This window comes from Ammodytes marinus, assembly GCF_949987685.1.
Source record: "Ammodytes marinus genome assembly, chromosome: 5".
Taxonomy (NCBI): domain Eukaryota; kingdom Metazoa; phylum Chordata; class Actinopteri; order Uranoscopiformes; family Ammodytidae; genus Ammodytes; species Ammodytes marinus.
Window position 1 is genome coordinate 22,299,454 of NC_137234.1, and position 23,624 is coordinate 22,323,077.

Here is a 23,624-nt window from a genome sequence, read left to right on the forward strand (position 1 = left end):
TCTTATAGCATTTAGGACGTCACAGTTTCGAGTCAATAGCAAAACAAAAAAATAAACAATACCAAGACTTCAGTTATCTCAATATTAACTTTATTCTTTAACAATACATTTCATAAATAACACTTCCTTATTGCTTACTCTAATCTGTTTTTAAATGATAATACACAGGGTTTGTCATTGTGGGTTACACAGTGCTTGCAGGGCAGTGCAGGAGACAGCATTTTCATAATTCTTCAACTGTTAAATTAAACAGGATATCAACATAATACCTAGCATTTTTTAAGAACATGTGAGCTATATAATATCTGGGGACAACTGAACAGTTAAGAAACATATAACCAGTAAAGTATGTCCACAAACAAGACGACTTTATACAAAAAAATATGTCACAAATTCATTACACCATAATAACAAATGAGCACAATTCCATCAAGGATCTAATGAACCAAAATATTTACAACGAGGAGGGGGGGGGGGGGGGGGGTGTTCCCTGACGAAGACTATTTGAACTGACATAATAAGGACACCAGTTTGGTTTCAGTGTTTCATCAACCCTGCAGTAAGTGAGGCCAAACCAAAAATAAACAATGATAAACAGGCAAGATGTTACACAGTATAACAAGAGCATAATAAGATACTATTTTGTAACATATAGAATGAGAACATTTTCTTTCTTGAGTATATGTATTAAGATATCCAATGAATGAGGTCAAGAAAACAAAATGTATATAATAAAGGCCTGAGTCTTGATATTTCAGATACAACACACCAAGACAGGAAACAAACAAACAGATTTTGGCCATGCATGTGCTTAGTTTAAAATTCAAGTGCAAGCAATACAGCAGTTGAAGGGGAGTTATAGTGGTCCGAAGGTCAGGTATAGTTAATTATGTGAGCTGTGAAAATCTACTGTAGTAGAATCTGGAGTAGTATTAATCCTGGACTGTACCTACTGTTGATGTGATGTGATGTTTAGAATGATGCTCTATTTCTCCTTGGGGAAACAGAATTTCACAGTGTAAACAAGCACAGGAAAAATCTTAACCATTTCCTGAAGCAAATACAGCAAGTAAGACATTTACAATAATGAACAAGGCAATATGTTTGGAGCTCGAGTTGCCAGTGACTTCATCTAGTCCACTGTCCTTTTTTATGATAAAGCCACGTTTCTCAAGAGCCTGGATGTACGGTATATCCTTTACTCTCAGAATTCCCAGGCTCCAACTCCATGCTTGTGTGTGTGGGTCAGAGGTCCACTCCTTTCACCAGTGCAGTCTCCAGGGTGATGGTGAACTCATTAAGCGTGTGCAGGATGCGGGAGAGGGAGTGTAGAGCGGCGCGGTCCCGCAGCAGAGCTCCATCCTCATACGTCCGCGCTGTCAGGGGACACTCTGCCAGCAGGGGGAGCCACTGAGAGAGCAGCCGGTCCCTGCCAAGAGGAACAGGTCCATGGTTAGTAAAGGTGCAATAAATGCCCTTAAGAAGTCGAGAATGTAATAGAAAAGTATTAAAAACAGTGTTGAACCACATTCAACTAAGATTCTTTAAGTGTTGATTAAGCTCAACGCTCCGTTGATTTAATGTCAGTCTAAAGCTCAGGCACAAAAACTATGGTTACAGACACTGGACAGAATTCGATGACAGATATACAGCTTTTGTTATTGTTAAAGCTGTTTGCTTAAATTAATAGGATATATTGAGAGACATAAAAAAGGATGGTAAAATAGACAACGTGCAGCTTTACTTCTGTAGTGGAAAGCACATTGAGAATCAGTGCGAATACACCTATTTATGGAATATAATTAATTAATGGATCACTTTGTTAATGCAAAAAACGATTACGTCTTTTTATGGCTCACATTTTAAATTTTTAGCTTTTTGCCTCGCTCCATGGTGTTTTGACCTCCCAACTGAGCCTTGGAGGCAGCGTTGCCCAAAGCTACCTGGAAGGCAGCAACTCTAACCCTAACCATAACCCCCCTAACCCTAACCATAACTGTTGTCTTCCCAATGCCTTCCAGGCAGCTGCCTTTAAAGCGCCGTTGGGAGGACAAAACACCAAAGACCTTTTGCCTCACTCTCCAGCTAACCTGGATGAGCGACCTTTTCCCATTCCTTTTTTTTTTAAACGCACGCACAGTAAAGGATTCTGCCGCCTTTTCTTGAGCTGGAGAATGAATAAAAAATTATTATTATTATTATTATTTTTAATTTCTTCAGAATTTTCCTTTTCTGCCAAGGTGTTGTTGGGGGGTTCCTTGTCGTCTTCCAGTTGCTTTTGGGGTATTTTCTGTTTAATTATTATTTCTTTGAGTCATTTTTAAAATGGGGATGACTCACCTGATCCCCAGGCAGACGAACAACTGGAACTTGCCCTCTTTTCCAATGCTTCGTGGCGAGGCGTTGATGGCGTTGACGTAGTGGCACAGAGCGTCACAAGGTGGACCCTTTGCCATCATTGATCTGTGCAGGTCACCCATCTGATCAGCTGTCTCCATAGAAACCACTGCCTTCTCTATGGGAAAGAGTTGGTCGTGCAGTAAGTTAATTTACCCATCAATTCACACAAGATAGGGGAAAAATAAGGGACCAACACTGGAGGAAGCGGCACTGCAACACATCAGTCGTGCTTTGTTGCACGCAATTTGACATGTGAAATTCCCATTCACTGCCACTAGATGGAGAATGCAAACTGACATCAGCTACAAGTAAAATATCCCTTTCTATAAACTCACACTTACCAACAAAGTCCCAAACAAAAACGTTCCTCTGGAAAAGACGGTTGGATTTGAACCCATGCAGGAGGAACTTCTCCAAGGAGAGCACCAGACCTCCTTCGCCACATAACAGGACTGTCAGGTTTCCCCTCTGGGATGAGAGAAATGGGAAAAAAGTTAATGGAGGCAATGTAAGCAAGAGAGGCTTGTCTTTTAACTGAAGTAAATCCCCTTAAATGAGTGATAGAAGGCACCGCAATCTGCAAGCCTCCTCAGCGAAAAACAATGTTTTTTTTTCTTAATTTAAGACATTATTTTTTCATTCACTAAAAAGGAAGTTAACAGAACGGAGAACATGCTTGTACATTAAAGCCTGCGCACTAAATATTTTTTTGCAATGAATTGGAGGTCCATTACACTAATAAACTAAAGTGATCTATCGAGTCTATTCATTACTTTTAACCTGCTGCTGGGATGAGAGCGGCTAGTCTAAATTGCAAAAAGCCAGGGTAAATGAACCATGTTGGAGATAAAAAAAAACAATCTATCACATCACTGCAGAGATGCTGTTTGCCTCAAACATGTTCAATCCAGCAGGATGAATGAATGTAGGTGTTCAATCTGACTGAATACTACAATCTCATACCTCTTGTTCAGGTTTGTGAAAGTGTTTTACAAGGTTATTCGCTGCCTCCCTCATGTCCTCGTGTACTTCAACAGACAGCACTCCTGGACAAGATAAATCAAGAACAAAAACATGAGGTTGAATGGTGACAAAGATCAGGGCAATTTGACAGTGGACTAGAAAGGTGATACGAGAGCAGCGTCAGTTCTTTTTGCGAGAAAACACACAAGTGGGTCAGCTATTGTGCAAAAGAATGTGTTCTTTGTCAGCACTCACTGCTCCGGCTGCCAAGCGATCCCAGCACCGTCCGCATGCTCTGGGAAGGAGAGGCCAGCTCCGGAGGCGTCGCTGTCCACCGTCCAGAATCCTCCTCTGCACCAGGTGACACCAGCTGACCAATGAGAACTCTCTCCAAGCTGCCGTCACCCACGCCTTTCCCCAGCCAACGGCCACACGGGAACCTGAGAAGAAGAAAAAACAGACAGTCTTTCATAATATCCAACTAAAAAAAACATGCGATTTATTAAACATGGCTAAGGTAAGGGCCATCTGTTCTCATCAGTTCCTGCAGTGTGGGAAGTGTGTTTATTTTTCTGAATATCTTCCAAGGAGAGCAATGATTTAGCCAAATAAATACAATTCACATAGTTTAGATAACTGACAACCATTTTACAAGGCATTACATTTATCTTAAGGCTGATCTGCTTTCTACTAGGCAGCATTTTCTGTTAATGAGAATGTGGTATCCATCACAGTCTACATGTAGCCACTTGCAGTATATATTCTATATCAACAATATGTTATCATCGTGTGACAAAGCAGCTTTCTCATGGGATAGTTAACAAGTCATCATATCTATCAAACGTTGTCCACGAACACATTTTTGGACAGTTCGTCAGTGTGCTGTGAGGTTGCATTTATTGTCTACACTCGAGGTAAGACCTTGGTCTGAGTAGGAATCTGACCTGTAGGTGTGTCCGGTGATTTCGTTGTACACCATCACGCAGTCTATCAGACATTTGGCCAGCAGGCCAGAGCTCTCCTGTCCCAGCTGCAGAGTGCTCAGCCTGCCCAGGTTCTCGCACTGAAATAGAAGCGCACAAATCAAGTAAGTAACAAAGTAAGTAAGTCTCTGCCAAACATAATGTTGACCATAAGCTGTGGAGCGAATACAAACCTGGAAAAAGATCTCTTGCGTATTCTTTTGGATCTGTCTGTTTCCTGAATCACCCAGTTCTCCTGACACGCACACCCAAAGGTCCACTGTTGCCATTGCAATGCTCAGCTTCTTCATGGGTATGATAACAACACGGTATGGAATACCTAGAGAGGGACGAGAGATCAAGAGCAAAGTGTCGTTCACTTCACACTTAAAAACTGTCCAACTCTTCTTACAATGCTCAGAGTAAAATAGGGTTTTCACAACATCAGTGCAATTTTAATGTGTAGTATTTAAGATGTAGAGTGTCTGTGATGGAAACTAAGTCAGGTATTCACCCAGTTGGGTGGAGATGGGTATTGTAATTCAATACAATTTTCTTGTCTTGACTTACTGATGGAGGTGAAGACCCGAGTAAAGCAGAGGTAGTCCACAGTGTTGAGAGAGAGCAGGTGGAACAAAAATTGCTCCCTTTCTTCCTCACAGAGCAGGAATGCGTGAGGTTTATACAACTGTCTGTGGGGCGGGACAAAGAGGGTTCTGAAAAGGTTAGTCAAATATCATGGGATATCATTCACTATAAACAACAAAATAAAATCCAGGAATATCCATGTCAATTATGAGTGACTTCTGACCTGAGCAGTTCCTGGTTTGTGAGCAGCTCTTTCAGGTGTTGGGACAGCATTTTCTTCTCCAGAGCCAGATGGATCCAGGCCCGAGCCTGACCCACCTCAGACAGCCCCTCACTCATGGTCTGGATGAACCTGAAAGAACAACTGATGGCATGAGAATCAAAGAACAATATATCTAATGCTCACCTCTTTCTCATAACATTGTCAGAAAAATCCAAGCCTGTGACGAAAGACATATAACTTCTAAGTGCAGGAGGTATAAGTGTGGTGAAGAATATGTGTATTGAAAAAGTTAAGATTCTCTTTTTTTCTTATCTGCATTTTAAGATACATCTCACTTTCATTCATCAAAGTATTTTGCTACCATTACCTCATGTCGTGTATTACCGATCCCCTCAAGAGCGGAGTGATATCGTCGGGGCAACCAATAGACCCTGATGAGACGGGAAGTTAAAACACCAACTATCAATTAAACTTTTATCCAAGTGACTTACACAAGCGAAAAGAAAAAAAAAGTCAGGCCTTGCTCTAACCTGGAGACTCAGCTGGTATCTCTGTCTTCCCCTGGGCTGCCTGGTAGTGAAGCAGATGGGACCAAAGAGCGGACTTCCCCTGTTTAGAATGAAAACACAACACTCTGAACGCCTGTTCATACTGTTATCTCTTCACGTTCACAAAAGGAAGCACAGTCCCATATGTTTATGTCAGGTCATATCAGCTAATGTTATGTTGCGTGTCTGACCTGTTTCAACTGCAGACCATGGCCCCAGGTTCTCTCCAGTAGGTCACACAGACCGTGGATGAGTGTGTTTTCCTGCAGGCCTGTGATGTTGGCTTCTCCCTGACCCAGTTCCACACTCTCCTTCCCCATCCTCTCCATTAACATCCGTTTGGTCTGAAAGAGCCAGGGAACATTTTGCGGAGTTAGCCTCGAACGTCGTTAAGGCTATGAGGAATCAATGACAGCGGACAAAACTCTCACCTTCAAACGACACTCGCTCAGCAGCCCGTCAACAAACTCTCTGTGAGTCTGAGTGATGGCCTGAGGTGACGTGTCAAGTAGCTTAGACTGGCGGAGGTTCTTCTTGGCAAACGTGTGCTTCTGTTGAATAACGACAAGGTAATAAATCAGAAACAAGCCTTATAAGAGTGGTGAGTGTGTTTGTGTGTGTGCGTTGTGTCGGAACACATGTATGTACCGGTCTTTGTTCATTGTCCACTCCTGAGTGTTCAGTCAGGGTTGATCTCTTTTGGTCGGTCCTGCGTGAAGCTGTCACACGACTGGACCACCTGTTCACACGGATAACACGGTTAAAAAAAAACAGTTTTGAGACTTTATGTTTTTCTATATTTAAGGCACATGTATAAAAGTAAGTAATAAAGTTGACCCTTGTGATGATTTCCATACTAATGCTGTGTTTCCCATTCTTGTCAGAAGTCGTAATGTTATTTGTTTAGCGCCTACATGTCTCATGTCATGCCAAAATGTGCAATTCTTAATATTTTTTAAAGTGGATGTTATAAGGTTTCATAGTCAATGTTTAGGTCATTTTGCTCAAATGTTTACGATTAACACCGTTTAGCTGTTTATTTCAACTGTAAATATTCCCACTGCATGACAGGAATACAAAGGCTCACTTGTTGGTGTTTTGTCCCTGTACAAGCACATCAGCCTGCAGCTTAGGGAAGTAGCCCGGCTGGTGACGACCCTGGCCAATCCTCATGTCCAGTAGGTGGGGGTGTATGGCTGTGTGGTCAGCCTTCAGCAGTCTGCACTCAATGGCCTGAGCTGCAGAGACAAACACAATAATGGTAAAGATAATAAGTCTTTGCTAATAGAGTAGGGGAGAGTGGACCTATGTTGTGCCACTTTTTACTCAAAGTGACTTTAAAGTGAGGCCTTGACAGTAAAGTCTCCAACTCAAATATATACATATATTGTGTTGTGCATCCCTGGCAATAAAAACGTTGGATCTGGAATAAACTGTTGAAGAAATATAGCTTTCGGAAAAAAAGTTGTCTTGTGGCACAACTTGCCCTCGGTGTGGTGTAAGTTGCGCCATTGGAGAAAATACCATGGGGTAAATTGTGCCATTGATATATATATCTCATAAACTGTAATGCAAGACAAATCCATTAGACAATCACTTATTTAAGGTTTATTTAAAGTAAATAAAGTAAATATTTTACAAAGATTGAAGGTCAATTTTCTTAAACAAGGCCTAGCAGATCTAGGTGGTTTTGCCTGCAAAGCTAACAATGACAAAGACACCATCATCATCTTTCTGGCCATCTGAACTCTCATCAGTGGTGTCGTTAAGTGGAATGGAGATGTCAGTCTCTTCTGAGCTACTGTAGACGATGACTTTCTTTTGGTGACCAGCGTATACAGCCATGCCAATGCCACAACTCTCAGAAATGTACTTTGCACTAGCTGCTCCGCCCTTGTAGAACCAATTGCCAACTGGCATATGCGATTCCCTCTCAAAACCCATCTGTACACCCTGGCTTTTCCTCCCCATTAACTATCTTACCTCTGCACTACTATCTTTGTTCATATGTGGATGTCTGGGCTTTATGTCTTTTATTTTGGTTGTTGTTATTTTACCTTAATTTTTTACCTACTGAATGCACTATGTAAAGCACTTTGGACAGTGCAAACTGTTATAAATGTGCTTTTATAAATACATTTTACTTACTTACTTACTTACTTATAACTCACCTAGGCCCTCTGGCACAAATCACCCCATCCCCAGAATTTTAGATAATAAGCATGATGCAGCAGTTTAGGGCTGACATCGTGCTAACCATATAGACACAAAGTATAGCATACTAAAGCACTAAAACATGTGTCAAATGTTTTCAAACGTGTCTATAATTGTTAAGACACAGTAATCAAAAAACCTTGATCATGGAAATTTTACTTTGAAAGGCAAAAAACAGTTTCTTTAGCTTAAATGTGCTTATATCTTATTCCATGTTTCTCCCTTCTTTACAGGATGAGTCAAATGGATGGCTCTTCTTCAATATGTGGTCACATTTCAAATTTCTTCTATGGTTTTCTAGAAACAAGGGGTGGCACAACTTGCCCACCGGCACAACTTAGGCCACTCTCCCCTATGACCCGATGAGTCATTAAAGTGATGATCAAGACATTTCCAGGGAGGACTTGTGCCTGACATCTAATGTCCCTTCTGACGGGAACGTCTTGTATTCAAGTTCTATTAAGTTTGTTTTGTTGAGAGGAGACTCAGAAGAAGACTGAAGCACAGTGTTATAAGTGATATGATTTAACTGACAGTATAAAATATTACATTAAAAGATATGGAGCCTCAACATCTCTGCATAAGAGTCTAAATGTGAACAATGATGCAGGCCGACTGACCACTTGCATGCACCACTTGCATTTTCTCTATTGAGGTTGGCAGCACTTCAAAGAACAAAGCTTAGTCCTCCTACATATAATGCACATCCCCTACTATGTCCTTTAGTTCACCCCCCTCTGATTTCCTATCTCTACCCCCCATACCCTCATATCACATTACATCCCATCCCTTTTGTGTTTTATCATTTATTATTTGGTTTTAATTTCAATTAAGGAATTGTTTCCATCAATTATTATTTGAATAGTTAAATGTTCTGGTACACAAGTGCCCCTGAGCATTGTTGAAGCAAGATCTTCAGTGCGTATTACGAGAGAGAGTGAGGGAAAAAAATGGTGGCTGCAGACAAGCCAAGCAACATAATCAACAAACTGTATGAACCAAAACAGAAGGACAGATGGCGACAGATTGTCAGATTCCCTCTTAAAAATCTGGCATCCACTTCAAACGCATTACTGTGCTCAATCTACCACCTAGGGGCTCCATCTATTTTCTGGCAAAATGCTGTACAGAAACATAATGCAGGGAGAAAGATAGTGTATCCATGACATACTAAAAGGAATATCTGAGCCAGATTTCTGTTTTCTTGGCATATTTTTCCTTGTGTTCTATGTTGTAGGAATACAGCATTTATTCTATCACATTTATCTTGCAACAACATGTATGTCACAGTACCTGACTCAAAGAGCGAGGTGCATTTCCTGTAGCGACAGTTACGGGAGACCTCTTGGTCCAAGTCATACAGCCTCTCTCTCTCCAGACGGCTGTCAAACAGCTGCTGCAGCGGCTCTCTTTCGGCCCAGCGAGAGATAACCTTCCCATCCACAAAGGAGGAAAACATGGACGTCTCCAAGAACCGGGACAAGAAGTGCAAGTGGGCTGCAGGCTGAACCGAGAGGAAGGAACCCTGGAACATTGAAAAACAAGAAACACATTCAATATGGGCAGGAAATTCATCTTTCTTTCACTATCAAAAGTACTTCAAAAACTCAGAAAAAGCAATCTTATCGTAAGCCTCGTTTCCAGTGTGTTGCAGTCTGGTTCAGTGAGGCTCGACACACATTTATTTGCCTTACCACTGTCAAAGATTGGAAATAATACCGAAATAGCATAGCCTCACCTATTTTTATTATCCTTTCGTTGGGGTATCAGGCCATCCCATAGGGTCCCAAAAGGGTGGAGCTACCATTGATTGGTCCACAGAATCATTTCAGTGTGAGCGATAAAGTGCCGTGTGTAGTCACCTCGCCAAGAGTGAGGAATCTTGTGTTACAACAGCTCTTTGTTTATTGTGTGGTGTTTTTCTTATTCATTGAATTAACAAGCGGATTACACTGTGTCCCGCTGCCACGATGTCACGATAGTAGCCGTCCAGCATAAACCCCCTCTTCCCAGTAAGGGTGCTGTTGGCAGTGTAAAACGCAAGCCAGATTTAGGGCTACCATGTCCTGCTGAATCGTGCCGTGGCCAAACCGAAACTGTGCTGCTCAGTGGAAACGAGGCAATAATTGTCATAACTGGTTAATGAAACAACTGAAGTACCTTGTCAAAGCTGAAGGTCCCCTCTCGATTGCTCAACCAGGAGTCCAAATCCAGGGCGCTGTGGATGACAAACTCCTCATACCTGCCAAACATGGCAGAAAAACGCCCAGAGAACACCTCCCTCAGCTGGATGTTCAGCTTGGCATTCTTCAGATCCTCCTCCTCCTCCAATACGTGCCCCAGCGTCTTCCCTGCGTCTGACACTTTCCCACCACCTCCACATCTCCGTGCCAGAGCCTGCAGCCTCTCCAGAGCGGCCAGCTCCTCTCCTCCCAGGTTCCCGTTCCTTCTGTCCTCCATCAGGTCCTCCAGCACCAGGCTGCTGAGGCGCGGGGAGCTGCTGGCCGACTTTGTGATGGCGCCGCCCTGTGGAGGGAGTCCGAAACGCAGCAGCACCTCACTCAATTCCTGGACCAGCTCGGCCTGGTCAGGAAACAGGGGAAGGTCCTCGGGGGCCTCGACACAGTGGTTGTCAATGTCCACAAAGCACAGGTTGGCCTGTGTGGAGACGAACAGCGGAGTTACACATAATGGAAAACACTTTTCAGCCTCCAAAAGATCAATTGTAGAAGGGTTAATGTGCAGTCCCCTTATTCTTCTCGTGTAGACAATGTGTCTGTGTTTAGTCATCCAATTAATTAAAGATTTACATTCCGCTAATAGGTACTTTGCGGTTCACCGTGATTAGCCATAAAGAGGATATTAGAATGGGAAGGATTATCTAATGATTTCTGTTATCACTGCGACAGGGGGAGTTTGTGGAAACCTGCAACATCAGGCGAAGAAATCAGAAACGGCTGCATAAACTGTGCCCACCGAGCTGCTGAGCAACGAATTGCCTAGGTTTGTGAGAACGAGAGGTACCGATTTAAAAATTCTGCTTCCATACACAGCGATTTAGCGCAGCGCAGTCAGCAGCAATGCAACCTTTAGAGAGAGTCAGTTTACAGCTTCACGGGAAGTTGGGAGATGTGCTGTAGAGCGGACAGTCGCTCACATTCTCTCACTCCATGCGTGCTTCATCCTCCGAGTTAATGTGTCTACTAATTAGTATTTTTTTCATCATCTCTTTAATTTAGATAGGAAAATCAAGAAAAGATCACATTGCTAAGAGAAGGGGAGAAAAAAAATCCTAAATGAAGGATTAAAATATTTCCCACTTCCTAGCAAATTGCCAACATACATCAAACTGCACTAATTTGATATCTAATATTAAGTGATGATCCCTACATCTCATGTATTATTCGACACATACCATTATTTTGGTAATGCTTTGAATTTTTGCTATCATTGCCCCCCGCCTTGAGCCGTCTTTCAACTGCCCCATTTTCTAGGGCAGAGCGACTTCAAAGAGGCTTCAGCAATATATTCATGCAGCATTAAGTGATCTCGGTTGCAGGATTGGATTTGTGAAAGGGGAGGGGAGGGGCGCTCCGAGGAATCGTCCCAATTCGACTTGCCCGCAGGCAGAGAGCAAATTGTCATGCAAGCACAGAGAGGATCAGCAAATGGCTGCAAAAACATATCTAGACTATTTTCATGTGTATGTTTATGTAAGTGTCTGCATCCTGTCATTCTCACAGATATCTTCGCAAAGGAAACCACAGACTCATTTAAGCATAGATCCTTGTCTGGCTTTGTACCTCGTGTGGCAGGTGAAGGGAGGATCGCTGAGCTCCCACCCTGTGCTGGATACCCATCAGGAAGGGCACTGGAGCATCCAGGAGGTGATGTAGTGGCGTAGAAACAATGGGCAGGTAGATGTGTTGCCACTGGAACGGGAACAGCAAGGTGGTGACGCCCTCTGCCACTGTCATCAAACGCTGGTAGTCTGGTAGGTGATGGGAAAGACGAGAGGGTGAGACATGAAGGCAGAGGAACTCATTTACTATAGGGAAGAAGTTCATTCCCTTTAACAGTATTTGAAGTTCCCATGCCGCAGAGCAAGGCAAGGCAAGTTTATTTATACAGCACAATTCAGACACAATGCCATTCAAAGTGCTCTACAGGGGCAAGATTAAAATACATAATACACATTAGAAAAGCGAATGAATAGAAATAAAACATTTAAAAGCTAATGAATATATTTAAATACAATACAATTGCAGGCGCTGACTTTTAATTGTTCATCTTTGGCACCAAAGAGCACATCACAATTAATGACGTTGAATGTAAGATAACCTGCAGTATTTAACCTCAAACACATCTGTAGTGTGACTGTAATATGGGGTTATTTAAATGTATTTGTTTTATTGCAAAAAAAGTTTTTGCATTTTGAATCAATCAGCGCCATGTCTTGTACTTGTCTTGCATATTTCTATTCAAGTTGCATTTTCAGGTGGAGTCAGCCATTCTTGAGAATGCTTGTTGTCAAAATCAATTTGTCAGTGAATATCACTACCTGTAAGCACTGTGTGTGCGCTGAAAAATAATCCAGTGTTAATACACAGCCTAGGCTCTGTAAACAGGCATGTGCGAGCTACGGTGGGCCCCTTTGTTTATATAACAGTTTACAGAGCCTAGGCTGTGTATTAACACCAGATTTTATTTCAGCATTCACCACACAGCAGATCTTGAGGAGACATTCACATTTGGACAACAAGTGTTCTCCAGAAACACTGACTTCCTCTTTAATGCTCAATTTATGTCATGTTTTTTATGGTTTGTTGCTTGAGAAATGCTAGTCTAGGAGTGATAGATTTTGATAACGATGATTTTCATTGAAAGTCACATACATACTCTCCCACAGTGTATTGAAACTGATGACATTATTGATACCCCCTGACTGTGACCTGATTGAGTGTCATCTCAAGCATAATAAATATAATTAATAACAGATGAGTGTGCTTTACCTTGAGAGTAAAGCAGGACTTGTGTCTCCAGAAGTGCACAGGTAAGTAGTTGAACCATATTGTCCAGGCCCAGCAGGGAGAAGGCCTCTCCAAGGGGATACTCCCCCAGGGGAAGCTCAGACGGGCCGGGCCGCTGGCAGACGATGGGCCCCTGCACCCCATGGAACCTCAAGGACCTGCCGGGAGGAGGCAGTGGCACTTCGTACAGGATGTTATGGATGTAGCTCTCTAGAGGGAGAGGTGGGGCCGTGTTCAACGTCACGGCCTGGTGTAGCTGAGACAAGAACTGTCGGGCAGCTTGAAGGAAGGGGAGCGGTGTGAGGACGCAGAGGGCTTTGGACACGTACAAAGTGTCCCGCGCTGGATCGAAGGAGCCCGCGCAGCCCAGGCATGCCGAATGCCCGGCAGGACACTCGCCATCCAACTCGTCCAGGCTGCTCACCAGCGAGTCCATGCTGGAGGTGGAGGGCGAGGAGGCAGACGAAGACGAGGAGGAGGGAGAGGAGGCTGATGAAGAGGAATGGTGCTCCACGTGGTGCATCTGGTAGAGGGTTTGCATGGCGGTGATGATGGGAGCGCTGGTCACCTCCTCGTAGAAGGTGTGGACAAAGCCGTAGGAGCGCGTGCCGTCGTCCAGGGACATTGCGAAAGAGTGAAACTGAGTGTCGTGCCGTTCCGCCTGCGTGCGGAAGGAAAGACCCCTCGGCATGCAGAGCTAGGGGGAGAACATGTAATAATGTGATGAAGAAGAAGAAAGGGAGGAGAATATGTCAAAGAAAGTTAACAATAAATTAGTAATTTAAATGTACTCCTTAAAGGTGGAGTAAGCGATTCTGGAGAAGGCTTGTTGTCAAAATCAGTGAATATCTCGGCCTATATGCTTATCTGTCAATACTGTGTGCGAGCTGAAAAAAAGTCCAATGTTAATACACAGCCAAGGCACTGTAAAGGGGCATGTTGCTAACTGTGGTGGGCGGGGGCCCCCTATGTTTACATACCAGTTTACAGAGCCTAGGCTGTCTATTAACAGATTTGTTTTCAGCACACACACAGTATGGACAGGTAGTAGATCTTAAGGTGATTTTCACAACGAACATTCTGCAGAATCGCTGACTCCATCTTTAACCCAAAAAACTGATACTAGGCACAAAAACATACAAACTGTCACTGCACGTTTTCGAGTTGATTATGTTAAGATGCTCCTCTTTTGTCTTTAGTACAAAGGAGGCATATCTTTGTGTGTGATCTCACCATATTGACAGCATCTTTATTGAAGGGGTTCCTGTCTGTGCTTTCGGGGTAGTGCACCAAAACCTTTGACTTGAAGGAGCGTCGAATGGGGCTTTGCTCAAAGCCCTCGCCTAAAAGACAAGATAAACGGGGAGAAAAGAGAGTTACATCATTATTGTTTGAGTACACAGTGCTCTTCGACCTTCATCATCGGACAGAATTCATTACAAAACAAAAAAGGACACATCAGAGGACGTCCCCGGATGATGACAGCAGCTTCGATTTATGAAAAAGTTCCAACAGGGTGACTTTGTCTGACACAGGATGATAAAAAAGTGAATCTGTTGTCAACAGTGAGGGCAATTCTGCAGCAGAGAGAGAGAAACCGATCCAAGGGTTATGTAACTTGACTCATTATAGACCCCTCAGCCCGACGCTGTGCAGCAGGACATTCTTTAAGCTCGTAGGGAGTGCACACTAGAAAATGTGCTGCTTTGTCATGTATCATAGAGCACTCATGTTCAGATTTCTTTGTTACAGCTATGTGTATTTGAATGGATTGAATACACAATGCACAGTTGATTTTGACCTGATGCATTGTCCAGGCTCAAGTTTCTCCCATCTTCAGTCTCTGCACCTTGTTGTGTCAGCTTCTAGCTCCGGTTACATGCACATTGCCGAATGTGTGAGCGGATTAAGTAGTGCTGCTGGTAGAGACATAGAAAAAAAAGCAGGGAGTGTGTGTGTGTGTGTGTGTGTGTGTGTGTGTGTGTGTGTGTGTGTGTGTGTGTGTGTGTGTGTGTGTGTGTGTGTGTGTGTGTGTCTGTGTGTTTGTGCGTGTGTTTACTCTACCAACAGTATTGAATAAGATGCTTTCATTATTCATCCCCTTTCTGAGGGGATGCCCTGAAAAGCTATTCTTCAGCGTTCTAAAGAATACATCATGATTCCTCGTTCATCATGTTCCGAACGAAGTAGTAGGCTACAAAAACAATGTTAAAGTGCTAAATAACAGCCGTATCTCGGCTACCGGCTTTGATGCACTCATTCAAGGTTCAGGAACATCCACAACACCTGCCTACGAGATGACGCACAGCACCCAGAGAGAGAGAAAGCCGTGCCGCAGGCTAAACGGGTAAGGGACACCACTTCAAGTTAAACTGAGTCAGACTGGTCGGTGGCAAGAGAGAAGCTAATGGATCACAGTCCTAAGAGGGGGGAGTCAATGTTCTTTGTTAATACAAATTGGTGTCGGTACAGAGATGGAGAATGCCGGAGCCTCGCAGAAGGACACCGAGTTGCCATGGTAGCAATTTCCGCCATGACCTCGAAGATATCAACCATCAACATGGGTAATCTATGAGCCATCAAGACAATGCTCGTCAGCGGTGACGTCACTCCGGGCTTACAATCAGCTGATCAGAGTCTTTATGACACAAGCTCCCACAAGAGTTTGCACGTTCAAACACAGTCTCTCTCTAAATGTAGGCCATAGAACAGACTAAAAGGGAGGTTTGTTTTCATGTTTGAATTAAAGCTTAAATGCCTGTTTCAGTCAGGCTGTAGCTAGTTAACATGTTCCCTCCACTTACCACATTAACAGACACAGTAGAAGCCGTGCATCACCTAACACGTTGCAGAATAGCCTACTTTACCCCATTTAAAGCATTAATTAATCCTTTAGTCCATAAAATATCAGAAATGAGTAACTGTCCATCAAACTATCCCGGTGACGGCATCAAAATTGCTTGTTTTGTCTAACCAGCAGTGCAAAAGACCAAATGTTCAGTTTACTACCGAATGAGACAAAAAATAAATTGAGGGTAATGTTTAGCATTTCCGTTTAAAAGAAATGTAATTAAAGTATTGCTTGAATAACAAATTAGCGAGTGATTGATTGTCTGTCTGCCTGTAGACTGATCAACCTTTTCCTTTTTGCTCAAATCCTCAGTAAAAAGTCCTCTCACCAGAATATCAATATTGTCAATGATTTTGGAGGGCATTTTGAATTAATGTTTTCATATTCGTTGCACGATTTTCGATGTGCATCACAAAGATGTATTGCCTTCAATGGTACCATCCCTAAAAAACAGCCACACAGGATAATTGAACAGCAGGAAGGTAGGGACATTTGTCATATTCACTGACTAAATTACCCAAGCCGTCCCATTCATCACATCATTAGATGAGGGGACAGATACAAAAAATATGGAAAGAGATGAAAATGACAGCAAGTGTCAGTTGGCACTGACTGATGGGGACTCATTCCATTTTGGCTCAAACTGTTTAAATCACTTTGTCTTTTCATCACAGATTTGTCCATCCAAAAAAACATTTTGCTTTTCATCTCAATCCGAGATACCGACGCCCAGTGGTGTTGGGCTTAAAATAAAGAATAAAAGCAAGTGTTGAGTTCCTAAAATTAAAATATCTCAGGTTGATATTCCTCGGTAGCAGCACGTCTGTTAACATCTCTTTGACAAAGTCCAGTATCACAAAGCTGCTCTTAAATGATCGGTCAGGGAGTTCTCGCCCCTTGCCTGCACTGATGTCATCCCCCTGTGACTGTCACCAGGCCAGATCCGGCACCGAAGCCTCCCCCAGTCATTCGGCAAACTGGCAGGCAACGTCACGTGAAATTTGATTAGGCTGCAGAACAACACAGTGGCATCTATTGAGAAGCCAACAAGAGCAGATTGTTTCTCTGTAGGCCGTCACTAATTACACACAGTGTAGACAAAAAGAGACACTGTATTAGCTCACACATCCAAACACACTAAATGGCTGCTGTTCGTGAAAAAATATACATCTCTTGCTTGACTACAGCTAATACAGCATGTGTGTAAAGAGGCAGAAATCCCTTGAGAGGTCAAGCAGAGCCCCCTGCTGCAGCGGGTCAGTGATGACCTGCTGTTACATAAGCAGATTGCTGGAGCTCGGATATACTGGCCAGCAGCACTGTCATTCGCTGCAGGGGGGCCAGCTATCAAAGTCTCCGATGGTTAGTTAGAACACCAAGTAATCTGCAGCAGAGCTTGTTGCTCCCAAATGCTGCAAAGCTCATTCTAAATATACATTTCTGCTCTCTATTGTTCAAGGGGATAATAAGGCATGTCTGGTTACAGCCATCTTTCCTGTGAGGATGTGCTCTGTGTGAACCTCATTTCTGCTATAAACAAAGGACACAGGGCAAATAAAGGGTTGGACTTCTCAACTCAAATCTAAAATGTTCAAATTGCTGGTTTTAACCACACCTGTATTGCTCTCAACAAGTCAGAGGCATGAGCAAAACATGTGCAGATGTCACAAAAGGCTCATGGGTGAATGTGTCCTTATCTCAGGGTCAACACCTGGGTTAATGGTAGGAGGCAGCATCACCTCATCATGACTCTATTCCTTACTGTTACAAATTCACCATGACTAGCCCTCGAAACGAAGCAGCATCACTGCAGATGTCATCGCCGTGGCAACCCCCACATCCACAGCATCCATTCCCTTTAACCTCCTACACCACCTTTGGTTCTTGGAAGGGGCAGGGGCCTTTGGGTTGATAAAACAATTGGGCTTGTCAATGTTTGATAGCAGGAAGACTGCGTGAGAGCTGAACCAGAACATCACACAGATTATCACTTCTTATAGGTTTAAACCACATCTGGGAGCTCGTTCTCGCACACATTTGACCATGAGCGAAGGCCTGGATGCTCTATCTGTGTTCCAGCTTTCTGGGGCAGGACATGGTGTCTCTTTGTCCTGTCTCTATTTAAGCCTTTCTCTGCTGTGTTCCTTATCCAGTTGTAGCAGTGGATGACTTGCAGAAACCAACAGTAGTCTCAGTAGGCAACTGTCCTCACAATGAAAACACAATGAACAGAATTGTCATGTGTTTTAGCAATGCAGAGATTATACAAAAGGACAAGCCTGTAAGGTTACACTATATAGCCTACCTTTCAGTTAAGACACAAACAAAATGTATTTGAAAATGACCGATTTCTTGGATTATGTTTTTTTGTTATTACACAATGCTCATATCCTACCTTCAGCACTATGTGTGCAGACAGGCGTAGTCTACATTTAAAAATCAACTAATAGGCCTACTACAAAAAAACAAACATGTAGGCCTATTAAAAAAAGTAGCGGATGGAATTAATTTGAAAAAAGACCAATAGGCCTATGTTGTCAACAACGCTTTGAAAGAGAATGTGGAGTCCAATCGCAATATAGCCTATTTAAAAGGATGTCACACAAACAGGCCTTCGTGAAATAGGATAAATGACTTTTTTTTATTCCAGTGGGTTTATATCCTCGATGTTCTCTGACCACCTACCTGCTCCATCGTCCGGCTCCAGGCCCGTCTCCGTGTCCACTCCACACACAACAAAATAGTGGGCGAAACGGCACGAAACCGATCCGGCGGCCGATCCTGCGGTCCCGTTCATCCTCGACGCCGTTGAAATGGTGCAAGAGCTCTTCGTTGACGTTTAATTGACGCTGTGGATGTTCATTGCTGGTGCGGCTAATCCGAAACGTTTCGCGCCCCCCTAGCCACCTGATCCCGTTCGTCTACGTGGGGTGGTGTTCGCCTGCTCTCACTGATCCGTGGTGTGACTGACTGTGATGGGGCGAAGGAGGATCCGGCGATGGTCATCAAGTTCGTTCAGAGAGGGGGAGGAGGCTGTGTGTGTATGTGTGTGTGGACCTGGGAGGGTGGCGACAAAGCCCTGAACGCATCACCATCAGCCTCCTCATTTTAGAGGGTGTTATCGAATTTCCTCATTAGCACCTATACATCAACAAAAATCTCAATTTGAAAAAGTGATTTTGTCCGTAGAATCAGGGATGCAGGCTAAATCTCTGAGATCTTTGTTAACGTGCTAATTAAAAGGTTGTAAACAAGTTTAGAATGAAAGAAGATATGAGCACTTGGCTATTATATCATTAATATGTAAGTGGTGGATGATAAGTGCTTAAAGGGGCCCTCCACTAAATGTAAACATGAATATCTTGTTTTGTAATGTCTTTTGTGTGGCTATAAATGAGCTTCATAAAGGCTTCACAAGGTTTAGTTTGGATTTGGGCTTTGTCACTACCATTCTAACAACATATCTTGTCTCAAATGTAGTGTTTTAGTTTAATATACAGGAGAAATAAAGAGGTAGGCATCCATGATATGTCATATAGGGTATTTATTGAACCATCAAACAGACACAACAAACATTTCTTATTTTCTAGGCAAAACGCTAATTAACTTCATCAAATAAATACAATAATCTAGGTCACAAGAAAAATCTGCCTCCTGCTGTGTTTTATCCAGTAAATCATATTGCCTGAGAGATTTTTAAGTTTTGGGTTCGATAAAGTTAGTGTCCAAACATTAAAAATTGTGCAGCATTTTCTTTTAACACCTGGACTGACTCATGCCATAAAACCCTTGCAATACAAATCATATTCTGAGATAACCATCACATTTTTTCATGCAAAGTTAGAGGTATGCACCAATGCTTCCTCCTCTCTGTAAATATTGTTAAGAATTTAGCAGATGGGTCCACAGCTCCAGTCCTAAAGCTAAACAACATGTGGACCAGTCATTCACAGCCAGTCCATTTCTTACAGGGAGTGCATGATTTAACAGAATAAGGCTTGCATTTTACATTCAAACATGGTGTAATTCAATAACCAAATTCATATACAGTAATCATCATCATATCCCACTCTTTATTTTCACACTTTTGTGTTGGTTGAAACAATCATAGCAGTCCAGACATCCTTTTCCCCTGCAACTTCCTCCCCTCCTTCCTCCCTGGGGGGGATTTGCAGGTGTGCTGGTACGTCCTGGATCAAGCCTGCGTATTTTTCTCCCCAATGTCAAAGTTTACCTTGCTCGTCTCAACCAGCTCTTAACGCAGGGAGGAAAGGCTTCCAATCCAAAGTTTTCCCGATGTACAGAACCCGTCACATTGTCAAAGAATGCGAGACCGAGAAACACACTGTAAAAAGTCACTCCGTGGCGTAGTGGGTAGCAAGCGTACCACATAGGTTAAGTCCTTGATGCAGCAAACCACAGGTTCAAATACAACCCGCAACCCTGCATGTCACCCCCCTCTCTCTCCATTTCCACTATGTACTCTCTGTGTTCAGCTGTCACATAAAAGGTTAGAAGACCTGAAAATATATATTAAGAAAAAAAGATCTTGCTTTCAGTGGAAGGAGACCATGATCTTTTAACCCAACATGTAAAATGATAAATTAGCGAGGACTGGAGCTGCAGTGCATCTATTCATTATTGTCTCCAAGGCATGCTGAGGTATTTTGTGAGAAACCTCTCCAGCTCTCCACTACAGAGCGGTGGTATGCTGGTTTCATGCTGCACAGGGCTATCAAACACATTCTCTAGAAAAAAATTTGGCAGTAGGTTTGGGTTTAGAAATGTCACCTGGAACAAAGTAGGTGAGGTTCTCAGAAGGGCACTGTGGGTCTTTGAAGGAAAATAGTCTCTTCGCGGCAGAAACCAAACAGAAAGAGGTGGCCCCTTTTTACACGCTACTGAATGGAGGGGTTTGTTCCTACTTCCTGCTCACTATATGCTCCTCCATTAATTGCAGTGTCAGAAACTGGAAATGGTGGAAGAGTGGCTGCCGAGGTGGAAAATCATTTAGCTTTGTGTGGTTAATATTATTGGTGTAGGGAATATTGTGGTGTAAGCCGAGGATCCACAATGGGGCTATGCAGCCTGCTCTTTTATAAGGTTAATGTTTTATAATTGAACTATAAGGGTGATAGGTTTATGGCTTTGGCAAAGTGTGAGGAAGCTAAAGCTGTGCATGGATGAAGAGTGCAGAGAGGGAAGGTCTATGTCAGGATACGAGCCACCTGGGACTGAATCTCCCCATCGGGATGCGAAAGCAGCTGGATCAGTTTGCCATGGAGCTGGGAAGACTCGTCCAACATGACCCGGAAGAGGCAATCCTGCTTCCGCCTCAGTTCATCGGCCATATGGGCAGAGGGCCTCCAGGCCTTTAAGTTCCCTGCAAACGTCAGCAGCCGTAGAAGCACAGTAGGCACAGTTCTTGCGTCAAACAGCAGCACAACAGAAGCTGGTGCCTAAACAAAAGCAGAACAGACTCGCATTAAAATGAGGATTCATCGCAAAACTTTGATCCTTGTCACACTAATTTGACTACAAAAATATAATTATGCTGCAATTCTTTTCTTTTTTTAAGATATTTTTTGTCATTTTTATGCTTTATTGATATTGTAGAGACAGAGTTGAAATGGGGCAGAGAGGGGAGAGACATGCAGAGAACGACCGCGGGCTGGAATCGAACCCGGGTCCGCTGCTGGCCGAGGCCCATGGGGGGGACGCCCTACCAACTGAGCTAAGGGCGACCCCATTATGCTGCAATTCTGTGTGTTAAGATGACCTCCTAAACACAGAGCCATGGTGTGTACTGAAAACAAACATGCAAACTGCACCGGTTATTGGATAACATGTGGATTGATTCTTTTAATGACCACACAGCCAGGCTGGTGGATGATCAGATAAAGACGGTATATTCATTCCTTTATGTCTTACCTGAGCTTGAACGATGTCATCCATCATATCTGGATTAGATGACAAATTAACAAGGACTCTCAAAGCCTGAACCTGAAAAGCAAATACAAGAAAGCGCTTCTTAACTCATTCATACTGCATTCCCAGCTCTGCAGGCCTTGTCCGTTTTTTCAAACAGGAGGTCCACACTTTCAAAATGGCATCTATACATCATAATTAGGGTATGAGAATTATTTCAAGGAGGACTGATTTCGGAAAAATGTGTAGCGGACCGACCAGGACCTGAGAAGATACCAACCTGTAACGCTTCTTTGCTGACGACAAGCAGAGAGAGTAAAAGTGTGATGGATTCCTTCAGCATGTGTTGATGTTTGTCTGTGACTGAAAGGTTTGTCAGCAGCCGGAGAGCACAAAGCTGAAGGTCAGAGTTCACTGGTGACATCTCAATCAGCTCCAGCACTTGTGGCACATAAACCTACAGGACGAGGTAACATTTTTATCGAAAGCATTCTGGAATGAATATTTAAGTGATAAGATCTCTCTCAGCAAGAGATTGCATGCCATTTGATGTACAAGTATATGGACACATACCTTTAATTGTTCCTGGTTTTGGAAGTTCATACACAGATTATTTAAAGCATTCAGAGTCTGCACTCTAACCTCAGCTGCATGGTCAGAGAGGAAACCAGCTATGATATGAATCCCTTCAAATTCCCGTATGAGATTCTACAGGATCAGTGAAAAAAGAAAAATACAATGTATATTATGGCTATAAAAACACACTCACATAATATATACATTTCACAATATACAGGTACACCCCTGCAGTAGGTTTTAGGGTAAGTAGGCTATATACTCTAACTGTACCTGATTCACAGTGAAGGCAGCAGCATTTCCTAACGTAAGCAAGATCTGACATCTGTCAGAAGGTTTCCTGCTGGTCTGCAGACATGACAGCAGCATTTTCAAGTGCTGTGGCTCCAGGTTGCCAGGGGACTGGTGGATGATGTCACCTATGAAGTAAAATAAGCCATTTAACAAACACTTGATAGTTTTCAATATGAGTCTGCACTAGAGGGGACGGACTGTCTACCGCTTATTTGTTTTTATTGTTTTCAGTCAAAGTTTCTCCATGTGATATTTATTGAATGAGTGAAGGGGGATTTCATAAAGTTTACACACAGGATATATTTGGAAAGGATTAACATATTCATTTAGCTGGAACAATCACACAGATTCAGAAGATGCAGTTACTGTGAGTATGTTCCAGCTTATGAGCTCTACGGGTCTCACCTGATGCAGGTTCTGTAGGTCTGGGACAGAGGACATCCAGTCCATGCACTTTAGCCAGCAGGCTGCCCGGCTGTAAGGTAACTTCACCGGGGTGGCAGCTCCTGACTCCAGGAACTTCCTTAGTGGCACTTTTCTTGTTTCTCTTGAAGGTTCCGCCGCTGAGAAGTTTGTATATCCCGTAAGAGGCTCCAGCTCCGGCAACTATTCCAAGCAACGCTTTCATGTTGCCGATCCTGGGAGTAACAATGCCATCACCCATGCTGCTGCTGCGGCTGGCTGTAGCTCAGTCCTGCTAACTAGCTAGCTCACTCTAAGCTACAGAGTCAAATCTGTAGACCCCCGCAGCTAACTAACAAGGGACCTTCGTTTGCTAGCACTGAGAGCCCATCGAACCCGCCTCAAAGCCCATCCGACTTACTTTCAACGATTCATTGTCCTGAAAAGAGGAGAAGTTTGTTGACAAGCTACAGTTGTCAACAATGTCCGGCTCCTTTGTTCCACGCATGCGCAGCTCGGGGTGGCCGACCAAACCTTTCGCTGGGTGTTCCCAGCCATACAGAAGATCTTCGCTGTCCATATAGGCTATAAAATATATTTTTAAAAACATTGTTATCACGTGTAATTTGTTAACTCGAGGGCCAT

At 43.2% G+C, this 23,624-nt stretch overlaps 2 protein-coding genes across 3 annotated transcripts; both read right to left on the reverse strand.

The window, feature by feature from the left end:
• Nucleotides 1-179: 179 nt before the first annotated feature.
• On the reverse strand, nucleotides 180-18,703 carry LOC307250222 (DENN domain-containing protein 5B-like). Of its 2 annotated transcripts, XM_080027245.1 has the most exons (20): nucleotides 18,465-18,703; nucleotides 14,162-14,271; nucleotides 12,911-13,625; nucleotides 11,702-11,889; nucleotides 10,059-10,556; nucleotides 9,192-9,423; nucleotides 6,772-6,922; nucleotides 6,333-6,423; nucleotides 6,116-6,235; nucleotides 5,876-6,028; nucleotides 5,667-5,745; nucleotides 5,504-5,567; nucleotides 5,137-5,265; nucleotides 4,896-5,017; nucleotides 4,308-4,665; nucleotides 3,619-3,803; nucleotides 3,364-3,446; nucleotides 2,742-2,868; nucleotides 2,341-2,515; nucleotides 180-1,429 (listed from the first exon to the last, which is right to left on the reverse strand). In XM_080027245.1, the coding sequence occupies exons 1-20, from the start codon at nucleotides 18,574-18,576 to the stop codon at nucleotides 1,246-1,248; spliced, it is 3,876 nt and encodes a 1,291-aa protein (XP_079883371.1). In that variant the 5' UTR covers nucleotides 18,577-18,703; the 3' UTR covers nucleotides 180-1,245. The 2 variants fall into 2 exon arrangements, with proteins under 2 accessions (XP_079883371.1, XP_079883372.1); XM_080027246.1 differs by lacking the exon at nucleotides 180-1,429 and having other exon boundaries at nucleotides 2,353-2,510.
• A 600-nt stretch (nucleotides 18,704-19,303) lies between these two features.
• On the reverse strand, nucleotides 19,304-23,477 carry armc10 (armadillo repeat containing 10). Its single transcript, XM_080027908.1, has 6 exons — nucleotides 22,983-23,477; nucleotides 22,557-22,702; nucleotides 22,281-22,415; nucleotides 21,988-22,164; nucleotides 21,711-21,782; nucleotides 19,304-21,238 (listed from the first exon to the last, which is right to left on the reverse strand). The coding sequence occupies exons 1-6, from the start codon at nucleotides 23,239-23,241 to the stop codon at nucleotides 20,987-20,989; spliced, it is 1,041 nt and encodes a 346-aa protein (XP_079884034.1). The 5' UTR covers nucleotides 23,242-23,477; the 3' UTR covers nucleotides 19,304-20,986.
• Nucleotides 23,478-23,624: the final 147 nt, after the last annotated feature.